This window comes from Mytilus galloprovincialis, chromosome 13, assembly GCF_965363235.1.
Source record: "Mytilus galloprovincialis chromosome 13, xbMytGall1.hap1.1, whole genome shotgun sequence".
NCBI lineage: Eukaryota > Metazoa > Mollusca > Bivalvia > Mytilida > Mytilidae > Mytilus > Mytilus galloprovincialis.
In genome coordinates this window covers 40,175,205-40,189,804 of record NC_134850.1, presented here as the reverse complement: position 1 = coordinate 40,189,804, position 14,600 = coordinate 40,175,205, and the positions used below count along the sequence as shown (strand labels likewise).

Below are 14,600 nucleotides of genomic sequence, written 5' to 3'. Positions count from 1 at the left end.
GTCCTGATCCCGAAATCCCGGGCTTAAAAACACGATATCCTGAGGTCCCAATTTTAAATAAATCTAAATCCTGGGATCCCGAAATTGGTAAAAAGAATTCCCAGATCCAGAAAGGGTCAATCCCAAAATCCTGAGCTTAAAAACACCCGATCCCGGAGTCCAGATAAAAGTCCTATCCCCCTCCTTTATGTACAAGCTAATCCTTAAAAAAATCAAATGCTCAATGCATCTCCAGACTTGTATACATTTACTTTTCTTCAATAGGTTTCCTTCAGTAATATTTAAGTTTTCCTTGACTTCATTTCATGAATGGATTTACTAACTGTTAGCTCTAAAATTTTGTGATAAGATTAGATTGTCATTAAGTAGGGAAAAAAGATCAACTGTATTTTGTATATACAATCGTTTTAAAATGTGTCACAGTAGTGACTAATTGAAACTGTTCAGCAGTTATGGCCCTTGAAAAGGAGAAAAATGATAAAATTGATGGTTTCATTGTTATTTTAGTTCATAAAGAGGATCAAACTGTGATGGGAGGTAACTGCTTGTATCATTAATTTGATTTCATCAAATATTGATTACCTAAGTTATAATTATTCTTATTATTCAGTGAGTTATCAACCTTGAGAAATAAATAGTAATATATTCCATGAACATCTGACTATTCATATAAAGTTTAAACTTTTCACTTGTTGTAACATCCTGTTTTTTAAGCTTCACGTTTATTCAGGCATGTCAGTGATATGGGATATTCAGTCTTCTAGTTATTAAGATTTATTGGGAATATGAACATTACACTTTGAAGGGATTTTCCTTTTTTTTTTTTTAATTAAGAAATGACTGTAATATTTTTTCTGTCTATGAAGAAATAACATAAAAAATGTGGTGCACACTGAATAACGTTTAACAGTGTGCACCACATTTTTTATGTTATTTCGAATAGACAGAAGAAATATTACAGTCATTTCTTATAATTTAATTCTAAATTCCATTTTAAACCGTAGAAAACCGTAGAAAAAATGTTGATGACGTCACGGTCACATGACTGAATTATGTCTATGGTCTGATAACAAAATAACGTCAGCCAATTAGAAGATGTGTTACATTCAAAATTAAATTATTATAAAATAACTTATTTTGGAGAATACTTTAGGTATTTTTAGGATATGCAATATTGTTTTAAAATATTAGCCATGCTTATAATTGAACAGCCTAGGAATAATATATATTTGTTTTCATTCTTTCTCAACAACAAACATTTGTCCTTCTTACTCAGATTTTCTGCCCTAAGTTTGACTGCTGGAAGTTTCATTCTGATATTTTGAATGACCAAAGAAGTTATGGCCCTTTGAAATAGAAATTCTATGAAAAATAACATTGTTAGCAATTTCATGATCTCATTCCTTAAATGATATTTCTGAAGAATTTAAAAAAGTTTTTTTTTTTAGATAACTTCTTAATTGCCTTTGAACAGCTTAAATATGAGCATCACAGGGGACCTTGCAACACTGTTCTTTCAAATTTGCTAAAAGATTCCATATTTATAGTCTTGTCTGCAGTAAAATTTATCATTGATGCATCTTATTTACATATTTCTCACATAAGTTAAACTTTTATGGGAATTGAGTATGTTGATATGCTTTTATGAATGTTTAAAATTAAAAACAGTATTTGAAGGGTTATAAAATAAATTAAAGATTATGTTGACACCTAAAATTGCTGTTAATATATTTGAATGATAACTGACTTTTATGGGTTATGATAAGGAGGTGTAATTTAAATGATAACTGATTATTTACATTTATATAAGAAACAAACATGGAAAAAAAAATATTAATTGATTTCTGAAAATTGAAATAAAATTGAGAAATTCATGTGATAAAAAATAATCTTTTCAGTAAAAGCAATGTAAGTGCTAATAAAGGAGTAAAATTTTGTGAAGGTTATTAAGACCAATGTTATTTTCAGAAAATCTTGAATCATAGGAAAATTTATCGGTTTTAAAGAGTCAATGTCTTCCTGTTCTTGGATGGGACATAAATATTCTTAGTATTTTTTTGTAATCTTTTTAAGTAATTATTTGCTCCGTTAGATCCTTTGAGTTCATACTTTATATATGTATGCAGAGCGTTGTTAAATCTCCAAATCGTGGTGTCACGGTATTCAAAGCACAGTCAGTGATCTTTTGTTGTTATTGTACTGTCAAGAATGACCTATTCAAGCATGGTTCGTTGAACTTCTTTGGTTGACATAAATTTTCCAATCATTAAATTTAGAATTACAAATAGCTCTGTGTTAGCCCTCTTTATGACTTTCGTGTAATTTCGTCACAGTCTGACAAATCACTTAGGCAGAACCACAATAGTAGATTGACGTTTGTTTGGTTTTTAGTAAAGTGCAAAGTGTCTTTTTATTTGAATAACTATAATTTGATAGATTTAGATTTGTTATGAGGGTAATAAAAATGTCTTTATGATGTAAAAATATATAACATTCTACCCTTATGTATGAATTAAATATTTAAATAAAATATGATACAGAATAAAATATATTTAATGCTAAACGGGTATAATGATTATGTGATGTGGTATTATACCCAATGAAGACAACTGATATTTAAGGTTAGAAGGACAAAGATGTGAACAAATGTGACCTTCAACAATGAGCAAAACACTTTCTGTATAGTAAGCTATAAAAAGGTTTGAAATATAAGAGAATGACTGAGGTAGGATATTAAAACAGGCTGACCGTGCAAGTGCTGTTTAGCCATTCACGGTCGTTAAAAACTTCCATCATCATTTTAAAATAGTATACGGAGATTCTATGAAGAAATTTGAAGTGTATCACTTGCATTGATTCTTTAAAGGGAAAATCTGCTTAATATTGTTATTCTTATTGTGAACTCTAGATGAAGAGTAGCAATCAGATGAGAATGGTTGTGTATAAATTATCAAATGTAATTAATGTTTTGCTGATTTGAATATTTTGATTCTTCTTCTGTATTCATTGAAATATGAAATTTTTCTACATCTATGAATTAAAGTCTAAAGAATATACAAAGTATATTACATTAGCTGCAATGAAATATTATCTTTTCCTGAAATAAATATTTTGTATTAAATAAAAAAAATATTTATTTCGCATTTGAAACAAATACAGTACTGTACTGTAATTTTACTCCTCTGATGTCATACTACAATATGTGTTGTCATTGACTTGCATCAAAAGGAAAGTTTGAATACCTTTAGATTGCATTACATCATAAGATTTTTTTTGTAGGTACAGAAAGACGGGAAGTATAAATCCAGGTCAAATAGGAGGCAGTAAACCTAAGGTTACAACTCCTGATGTTGTCAGTCGTGTACGGCAGTATAAGATGGAAAATCCACAGATGTTTGCATGGGAAATAAGACAAAAGTAATTTTTAAAGATGAATTTTAATCGTTTTATGTAGAAACAAGAGATAAGGATCTTATTATACTCTTCAATCTGAAAAAAATGACATCTTTGAAATGGTATGGTCAGATCATGTTATCGTCTGTCATATGAGTTTGTACTATGCATGCTTTTTCAATGAGAATTGTGACATCACTATGCCTTCTTAAAAGCACAAAAACCCATGATACGAGGATAAGTGCAGAAGTGAGAACTGCAAAATCAGAGCGTTTGAAACAATGACGTTTTATATTTTGTGATTGGAAATGCACTTAATTCCTAAATTTAAATTTTAACATCGACTATAACTTTGGAAGTGGCTTTTCTTTTGATCAAAAGTCCTTTTATACAATTACCTCCATTTTGATATTTTTAGGAATTTCTTTTTAATAATATGCAGTTGAAACCTGATACTTTTTATTGGATAAGTTTTACATTCAAACCAAAATTTTAACAGTTGATGAATCAATGCCCAGAATTTAGTTATCTTTTCTAAAATATATGACAAGACAAGAGTAAATTGATATGAAATAAGAAAAGTATGTGCAACAAAGACGGTCAGAATAAAAAAAGATGTACATCTTTACTGTGACAAATTATTTTTATGCTGCATGTTATCAGAATATATAAATGTTTTACGGTTGTTTAGTAATCTAAAATCATCACACGATACAAGGAAGAATATTTGAAATGAACTGGTTACTAGGAGACCATTATTGTTAACAATGATCATAAAAGTACAGTAATTTGTAGAAAAAGAAAGATGCAGTGAAAACATAATGTCGGGACAAATATGACACTGAGGCTTACATTGGCCCCTGCCGTTTTAATACATCAGCGACTTAACACTTCCGATAGCTAAATGACAAGAAACGGATGAGCAAAGCAGGTGCTCAAATTTCTAACGTTGATGTTCGCAAGTGTGACACGTCATTGAAGAAATGAATTAAATAAAGGAGAACCCTTGAGCAGCTCGTGACAGTAATCAATATAGAATTTTCTGTTCCAGTGGAGAAAGTCGTTTAAAATGTCTTTAACCATATTGATTATCCAAGCTTCCTGCGTACGGTCCGTCACAAGCATATTCAATACCCATGATGATAAGGACAAAAGATCGCTCAGGCGTAACTAAACAGTCAAATTACAATAAGCCTTAATGATTTCCATTCCGGTAGATATATTGATAGTATGGAAAATATTACGTGGAATTTCTAATTTCTATTGAATATCTGACAGATTTTTAATCTACCGTGAATTATACGTTAGAGTTTTAAACGTTTCTGCACACACCCTAAATATCCTTTTAAAATTTATACAAGCTTTCAGTTGGTTTTTAATTGTTTTGGAACAATGCACAAATGCTTTTTGTTCCGTTTAAAATTCATGTCAGCTTTTATAGAAGCAGGAAGCATAATATGCTTTCACGGTCTGTGATCTTCCATTGTAGTGCATTAAAAAGATACTTTGTAATTTTTAAAGATTGCTTTTCAAAGGAAAAGTATTGAACCAATTTTACGTCCCTAGATAAAATCTTTATCCTATAAGGAGTATTGTGCAGAAACAATTTATCACTTTAAAAATGTCATAATCGGTGATCCAGAGACATTTTTGCGTCTACACTTTACTGGTTTTATATAATACAATCGCTGTTGATATTTGAAATGGAGGCGAAAAGCATGACCAATAATATCAAGTTCCAAATTGAGTTTTTGCAACGCCTGACTACATCATCAATTGACGTCTCTTTCTGCATTATATGTTTTGTGATAACTTTCTGACAAGTTGCTACCAGTGGAATTTTCTAAAGACTTCTCTCATGTTTGACTGTCATTGTAAAAGAAATAGCACTACTTGCTAATTATTTCTTTCAGTTAAATATAAAGTTTCTTTTGCAGTGACAATATTTGTATTGATGTTTAGATAAAAAAAAATTATGAGTGATTAGATTTAAACTCTAAAATACTATGTTTAGGAACTGTTTTTTACAGTTCCTATAGTTGTGTCAAAAATTTCTCTTTGATGTTACATAATCAATTAGTACATGTAATTGCACTAAAAATAAAGAATTATTGATAAGTTTGTAGAAAGTATCAATACATGTATTGTTGATGTCCAGGGCAAACCTACCATTGATGCCCAGGGCAAACCTATTGTTGTTGTGCAGGTAAACCTATTGTTGATGGGCTAATTTAAAAAAAAACCTACAAGCTATCATAGTCACACTAATCATTTATCAATATAACTTGCATAATTTCAAAAGGTTTGAACAATTTGACAATTTTGGCAACAGAATACATGATAAACCATTCTATTCTCTAAGGATGAAAACTGTGTGTCTATTCATTTGTCAGTCTGTGTCCAATCATTTGTAGGTCTGTATACCTTTTGTGTCCATTCAATTGTTTGTATGCTCTCCTTTTGTGTCCATTCAATTGTCAGTCTGCTCTCCTTTTGTGTCCATTCAATTGTCGGTCTGCTCTCCTTTTGTATCCATTCAATTGTCGTCTGCTCTCCTTTTGTGTCCATTCATTTGTCAGTCTATTCACAGTTTATGTCCACTACTCCTCTTATATCATTTACTTCAATTCGATAAAACTTGTAGAAAATCTTCACTTTTCATTCTAACTATTTGAGAGGTTTCAAATGGCTAAACATGGACTCCACCTCATTTGTTTATTCAAAAGACTAAGGGGAGTGTTAGAGAGATTTTATATTAAGTAAATGAGATCTTTTTACTCAGTAATATCATTAATATATGTATCTGTAATTTTCACATTCCAAAAGTTATATTTTATTTCTGTATAAAATGCAATATCTTTTACCTTGTACTGCATGTACTAACTCATTAATGTAGCATACAAATTTTATGATAAAAATTAAATGCTTATTTTTTTTAAATAGTATACAGTTCTAACAGTGTTCTAAATGGCATACATTTTCAGCAGTATGATGCTGGGAGCACTTCATACTGTATGTGTTTCAATCAAGACTTCTACACCCAATAAAATTTCAAATAGGAGCATTTAATTCTTAATTAAAGATCTGTTCCACATTCAACATCCACATGGTTGTCTGTGTGGATGAACATATTTCACAATTATTTGTTTGTTTATTTTCAGATTATTAGCAGATGGTATATGCCAGGAGAAGAATATTCCTTCAATCAGTTCTATAAATAGAATAATAAGAGACAAAGCTATACTTCAAAGAAGAAGTTTTGATGGCAGTCTCAAAGATTGTGATGTAAGTTGTTTTACAAATGAGAATTACTTAATCAGAGAACATCTGAAGACAAAACTAAGGGAAGAGGGAAAAGAATAGAAGCTGTTTTATTTAAAATTTTGGTCCATTTAGAATTTCCAAATTTCCAGATATTATGAAATTCTGTGATAGCCTATTGTTCTGGTTCCTAAATTCATTTTGTACAGTAACTCAGGTACAGTTTGGATAAGCAACACTTCATCTGAATGAAATATCAACCTATTAATAATATCTTATGTATCATATGACCATAGGTTTTCAGCAGGATAGTCAGGTCAAAAAAGAAATGTGAGGTCAATTTGGTCTAAATTTTTAAAATCATTGTGTTTTCTTAATTTATGTTTGAAAAAGTCTAGGCAGGCAGATGCATAGAATAGATAAAAATGGAAGAAAAAAAGTGTTTGCAGTTTCATGAAAAGAGTTACATTAACAATCCAAGAAAGACAACTCTATTTAAAAAAATGAAAAAAAAATGAGACATTTTGACTGCAAATTCACTCAACTAATAAAAAAAAGTTGTTTTATACTGTATCATGAAATTTTGCATTTAGTTATTGATGACAAGTTAAGTAAAAAAAGACAAAAACAATCAGATCTTAAACTATCAAACTTCAAACTTGAAACTTGATATAAGTAAAATTACAGCCTACTTATTTGGCATAATCATAGTTTATTAACATTTATCATATATTTAGTACAAAATACAGCTATTTTGTATATCTAATAAATGTTCGTTTTTCCAGTCTGTATCACCTACCCTATATCGCATACCCCGTATCGCATAGCTAAACCCGTATCGCATACCCCGTATCGCATGGTAAAACCCGTATCGCATACCTTTTTTTTTTTTTTTTTTTTTTTTTTTAACATAAAGTCAGTTTTTTGGGTTTTTTTTCCCTAAAGAAAAAATTTCCTCAAAATAGGTCAATTTTTTGAATGACGTCATTGTTTGGTATGTAACGTCACGAACGTCAAGTTTCCATATTGTATGTGTGACGTCACGAACATCAAGTTTTCACAACATATTTTTTGGCACACTAAATGCAACTATAAAAAATACAAAACACTAAAAAAAATACAATAATAAACAAAATATTTTTAAAACAACAGATTGTAAGGTAACCCAGGTGCTTCGTATAAATAATTGAGCAGTTATTTAAGGCTTTGAAACAAAACAAAAGGCAAAACTGAAGGTAACCCAGTGCTATGGATCAGAAAACAGTTCATTTAATATAATACTCTTCTGTTGAAATATATGATAAAGCGTATAATACATGGCAAAATCCGTATCACATGCCGTATCACCCTCGACCAATATCATCCCTCGGGCCTAAAGGCCCTTGGGCTGATATTGATGTCTCGGGATGATACGACATATGATACGGATTTTGCCATGTATTATTCTCTATATATTGGAGATTTGAATATGATTGGACTGTTATGCTCAAGAAATATTACATGTTTTCCATTCATAAATATATAGAATAAATATATTGATAAAAGAAATGTGGGTGTATACTTAATTGAGACAAGACAATGCATCCTGTGATAATGTAAACTACATACACTTTTTCTAAAGCAAAAAAATTTGCAGTTCACCTTTAATTATTTGCTATGTATATATATATATAACTATTAAAGGTACTGAACAATCATGCAGAATTTTAAATTGACCTTATTGTTCTGTTTTGTTTTAGACAACTGATATGGATGATCTCCCTTTAGACACAGAACGTATACAAAGGTACATGATCAGCATCCCTAATTTGACAGGAAATAATATGACTCCTACAACAGAAGGTACAATCATTCCCGTACAGGTTTCCTTGGATACAACACAAGGTGTCCTGGTACCTACCGTCAACATGATTCGCCAGCAGTACTCTCCTCCCATTGCTCATCAGCAGACGTCACAGGTGTCACCAACATTGATGAGAACCTCACCTAAACAGTCACCCAGCAGCATAGTTATACAAGGAATCGGAAATGATGCCATTAAAACAAACGAGAATGCACAGCATGTTTTCACAGTAGAGGATCTCAGCAGACAGAAATTTGTCAGTGAAAATAACGGACACTTACAACCTGGCGTAGGAACAAGTCAAACAGTTGATATAGGAGAGCTAGCAGTAGAAGGAATGAAATGCAGCAGTTCACCTAAATCTGACCTTAATAGACACAATCTACATTCTGTCATTTCACACTTAATCACTACACAAACGGCAGCCATTATGAAAGAGGATGACATTGCAGCTCAGCAGTTACAGTATCAGAATGAGGCTGCTCAAGGTCAAAGTTCAGAGACAATTATAGAAATAGATCCAGAAATTAATGATGCAGTGAGCAATATCACAAAAAATCCTGGAACAGTTTCAAATTCTTTATCTCCTATTGTTTCTAAAGATTTTTCTCCCATAATACAAAGAAAGTTTAGCAGTGAAGGATTATCCATTATTTCTTCACCACAGACGTACACAGTGGCATCAGACAAGATCGGAAGTACAGTACCAGTTACAATTAACATTGCACCATATCAGTTTGAATCATCATCGAAGGAAAATTCACCTCAAATTTCACCAGCATTAAGTAGCAGTCATTCAATGGAAAAACATCCACAAACATCTCCACAATCTGTAGGATCCAATGCCAGAAATAAAAGTCGTCACAGAAGTCGTGATAGTAGTTCTTCTGGAAGCATGTCTCCAACCACAAACAGAACAAAATCTGTTGAGAAGAAGGCAGTCTCTCGTAGCAATGTAGTACCAGCGCCCCCTGCCGCTGTGACATATGATAAATATGCTGGAACACCCACCATGTATGATTATACACTGCCTGATAGAGGTCTCGGAACTGGACCTGCACCAACACCACGTCCACAATCTGGTAATAGTGTAAAATCACATTCGTGGCACTGTCCACAATCTCCAGCACAGTTGTCAATTCCAAGTCCAGCTTTGTCAGACAGAAGTGGAACCTCTCCACTTGATCTCTCATCTGCTCCTATCAAAGAGAGCAGAAGAGAAATACTTAAGAGTCCTGCTTTGTCAGATAAAGGCTCACTATCTGTTACAGAAGAAAATTCGGAGAAATCTACTCCTCAGAAAGTTTTATATGAGAAAAACATGTTGATTTTTAGTGAAAATGAAGTTGAAATTATTTCGGTAGGAAATAATAAATGGGTTGTGAGAAACGAGTCACAATTATTGTCAATGACTCATAAAGGTAAACCAGACGGTCAAACTGAGACACAGACAAATAAACGTCCAAGTGATGATGAAAGTGGAAGTCCAGTTGGTTTGAAAATTCCGAAACTTACAAATGGAAATAGTACACCTATGATGGGTCATGGTGCTAACACAGTAAATAGTTCTGTCCCTTTAACAAATGGGAACCTGATTTTTAGTGCTAATGTGTCCGTAGATTCTCAGGCGGGCAGGGATCCAAAGAGTTGTCCAGTTTTACAGAATATGTTGAAACCAAAGACATAACAATGATGTTTAGACTTATGATTTTTCTATGGTGCATATAGTATACACATTACATGTAGTGGGTTACTGAAATTTTATTTATATTGTTATTTTGTTGTTAACAGTGAATTCTTGTATTTTGCAGTCTTTTAGTTCTTGCAATTTTATCCTAGGCACACAATTAAGAATGATACTGTTTTATATTCTGTAAATTTTACCAGACCAAATAAGATTTAGGAATATTTTTTATGCTTCTTTTTTAACTTCTTTCTCATTTTGATTGTATTTGTTAGTCTCTGAGACAGTTTTTAAGGTTACTATTTATTCTAGCTGTATGCTTTTTAAACTTTTCCTTTAGTTAGATTTAGCATTATTTTAATTATAGCTACTGAGATTGCAATTTTGTGTACAAGCTTAAATTAGAAATTTCAGTTTGTTCTAGGTTTATCCAAATTTGATATTGCTTATAATTTTCTACTATCTGAGAAAGATTGTGAAGTATTAACACTAACAAAGATTCAGATCTTAACATTTACCAAAACTTAAAGTTTTAAAGACACAGATATTAACTAAATCCAAAGATTTAATTTAAATAACTTCTGAATATTACGATAATCATATTTCATGTAAATTATTGGCCAGTAAATTTATCATTCTTTATTTTCTAAAAATCATAAATTTCATAGTTTTTTATGATGACACATTTTCTGATGTTTACCAGAACATAAACAAACACAAAAATGTAAGAATTCACTGTTTCGTCTGTTGTACCAAAGGACCTGTTCCCAAGACTTGGTCATAAAAATGTGTGCCATGTTAACAGGTCAAAATATAGGACATTTATGTCATTATTGTTAATTATATAGATTTTATTCAGTGATTTTTATTGTAATTTGTTTAAAATTTGTTAAGATTTAAGAAAGAACTGATAGAAATTTGTCACTTGTACATATTACAGTTTTTAAATCCTTCTAAAGAGAATTCCTTCAAGAATAAAACATTGGATTTTAGCAGACAGGATTCAGTTTGGTCCTTGTACATTATATTTAAAAAAAAAAAACATTCATGCATTGAGTATTCTTATCATTATACTGAGTTTAGTTTAGAAAGGTTATGGTTTACGCAGGGTTGAGTTAAGCAGGTTTCACTGTAATAGTAATTAGCATTTTGCTCTTTTAAGAATCATTTCATCCTCCAGTATACAACACTTGAGATATCTATGGTTGATTCAGGGTTGAGTAAAGCAGGTTTCCCTGTAACAATAATTAGCATTGTGCTCTTTTAAGGATAATGATTTTAGTGCACATAAAGATATCACTGTATTTTTTATCAATTAAGTTAATCCAACTTCACCATACATTCATCTTTTATATGCCTACATGTGTAATGTCTGGCGAATTTGATATAGAAATATGGACACAGACACACTTTAACACTTTCTATGTACCCAAAGATTTAAGTTTAATGCCATTCTAACTTACTTTTACAAACTCTTGTTTGTAATTGGTTTGTAACAATTTTACATTTTACATTGAATTACTTTTCTGTAAAAATGAAATCATGTGGTAGAACGAATATATAAAATACTTTGACAAATATATATAGAAATCCTTGTATTATATATTGCCTTGACAATCATTTTTGTTGTTGTGTCAATTGTAAGTTGTAGTTTGTAATCATTTTATTGGTTCAATATTATCAGTTTGCTGGCATTAGCTTTAAATTGTTGTTCACAAAAAAATGGAAAGTGATCTCTTGAAGAAATGCAGTTAGTCTTTTGATTTTGATTTTTTTATTATTATACACTACATGGCACCAAATCCAGTTTAACAAATAATTATATGTAAATCTTTTCAACAATTTCTATCAAGATTGATACAAAAACAAGAATGAAAATATCATATGAATAAAATGTGAAAATATTCAAACTAAATTTAAAAAACTCAATGAAATTCAAGTAAAAAACAAACAAGGCAATATTATGTTGTGTCAGTTTGGTTGTGTAATAATGTATTTTATAGGCCATCTCTATTTAAAGTACATGCAAATTAATGGTAATTAAATTCAATTTAGAAATTATACACAAACTAAATCATAAGGGAGGCAAGTTCTGTTGATCATTTATATTCCAGCAAGATTAAAATTGAAGATTGAAGAAAATGGCATAAACAATTCTGATTGTGTACCATTATGGTTGTTTAATATTTGATACCTTCACCAAAGTAAATATTTGTATACATTTGTCTAATGTAACCATGTCGACATGTTCTGGTCATATCATGCTGTCATCAATTATTTAAGTGAGGCATCTATTTTGTGAAATTCGATGATTTCTTTTTACTTTGTAGCATATGGAAAACATATATATATATAAAAAAACAAAACATTTTCCTACATATGGTACAGATTTTTTACTTGTGAAGTGTTTTAGTATCTGAAGACTGATAATTGTAACCTACACTTAGATTTTGGAAAATTGTTCATTTTACCGCATGTTGTACACATTTTATTTGACAATTTATTCATTTCAGTTTTGCATTGAACAAATTTAGATCAAAAAAATTTGTACAGTTATTCATCTATGATTGTATAGAACACGTACCAAGTAGGAACATTTACCAAGTTATATGTAAAAGTATAAAATTTAAAATAGTATTTTAAAAAAAATTCTGCAATATCTTTATAATTTTCACATTTTAAAGACACAGATTTTAAATAGTGAGTTAGTTTGTATTAATTATGTAATTAAATTACAGCATTATTTTGTTAAAGTATTGTGTTAGATTTTAAAATTATGAACATCATGTTTTGTTTTTTTGAGAGAAAATAAATGTCTTTGTAACCAACTTGATAGTAATAATATCAAGTAAGGATTATCACCCATATTGGTGTAGATAGGTATTCAAAATGATTTATGTATCTCCCGCATAGATGTAAATACACATTCAAAAGATTTATTTCTGATATAATTGTAAATACACATTCAAAAAATGCATCTCCCATATAAATGTAAATACACATCATCAAGAGTTATCTCCCTTATTGGTGTAAATAAACATTTAATAAGACTTATCTCCCTTATTGATGTAGTTAAACAATCACTAAGAGTTATTTCCCATATAGATTTGAAAAAAACATCCAACAATATTTATCATCAATTCAGATGTAAATAAACATTCAAAAGATTCATCTTCCATATACATGTAGATATAAAGATTAACCTTTAGTTGTTTTACACTACTGTGTCATTTTGTCTCTGGTCGAGAGTTGTCTGATCTTCTTATTTTTAAATTTGATAAGAGTTATCTCCCAGTAAGATGTAAATTCTTTATCTAGATTTATTCCATAAATTCCTTAAATTCAATGAAATTCCTGATGAAATCCAGAATTTGGTACAAGTGAGATATTTTTGGATCTTTGTAAAGTATTATTTTTGTGCAACATGTTTACAAATTACATTTAGGTAAAAAAAAATTATGTTGCATTTTTTTCATTTTTATTATTCACCATGTTTCATCCAAAAAACCTGACTTGTTTGATATTTTCACAGGATCCTCCTTTTATTTATGTTGTTCAATGCACGTGACAACCCTCTTCAATAAGAAAACAAAACATGATGTTCCTATTAATTAGAGTATACCTTATAGTTGTTTTGTTACAGTGACTTGACTGTTAGTGTTGCTATTCACCAATTGCAACTCATTCAAAATTTTGACCCAATTGCAATTTCTTTTATTAAATCAAATTGTTCAACTGGTCAAATATTTGAACAAACTGTTCAGCCAAAATGTGAAAGTGCAAAGTGATAAAATAAATCATACTTACAATCCTATAAGTCTGTAACTCCACTGTATTGATGTAATTCCTAAATCAGTCTATCAATCTGTATAGTTATATTACAGCCATTACCATACTAAAGGTGAACTGTTTTATTTTGAATTGCTATAAAAATGTCAAAACTAAGCTTTTATAGAGTTTTTCTTTCGAAAAGTATTCTATATTTATAAGTATCACACATTATGTGAATAAAAACATTTCATATTCAGTAAAATATGTATGAAATAACAATATGCCTACTTGGGGAGATAACCTAAAATACTATTCTTTTGAATAAAGACTTTTTGAAACCAAAAAGCGATTATCTCCCCTTCCTACAAACATATTGCAATTTCAAATTTTTTACTGAATATGAAATGTTTTTATTCACATAGTGTGTGATTCTTATAAATATAGAATACTTTTCGAAAGAAAAACTCTATAAAAGCTTAGTTTTGACATTTTTATAGCAATTCAAAATAAAACAGTTCACCTTTAGTATGGTAATGGCAATAATATAACTATACAGATTGATAGACTGATTTAGGAAATACATCAATACAGTGGAGTTACAGACTTATAGGATTGTAAGTATGATTTATTTTATCACTTTGCACTTTC

At 30.2% G+C, this 14,600-nt stretch overlaps 1 protein-coding gene across 8 annotated transcripts in view; it reads left to right on the top strand.

Annotated features, from left to right (window-relative positions):
• Positions 1 to 13,815, top strand: part of LOC143056997 (uncharacterized) — a 59,761-nt gene extending 45,946 nt beyond the window's left edge. For all 8 annotated transcript variants that reach the window (XM_076230220.1, XM_076230219.1, XM_076230222.1 and 5 more), the window contains 3 exons: positions 3,280 to 3,417; positions 6,555 to 6,678; positions 8,394 to 13,815. In XM_076230220.1, the coding sequence (XP_076086335.1) occupies positions 3,280 to 3,417; positions 6,555 to 6,678; positions 8,394 to 10,184 (2,053 nt within the window). In that variant the 3' untranslated portion in view covers positions 10,185 to 13,815. The remainder of the gene's footprint in view (positions 1 to 3,279; positions 3,418 to 6,554; positions 6,679 to 8,393) is intronic.
• The last annotated feature ends 785 nt before the right edge of the window (positions 13,816 to 14,600 follow it).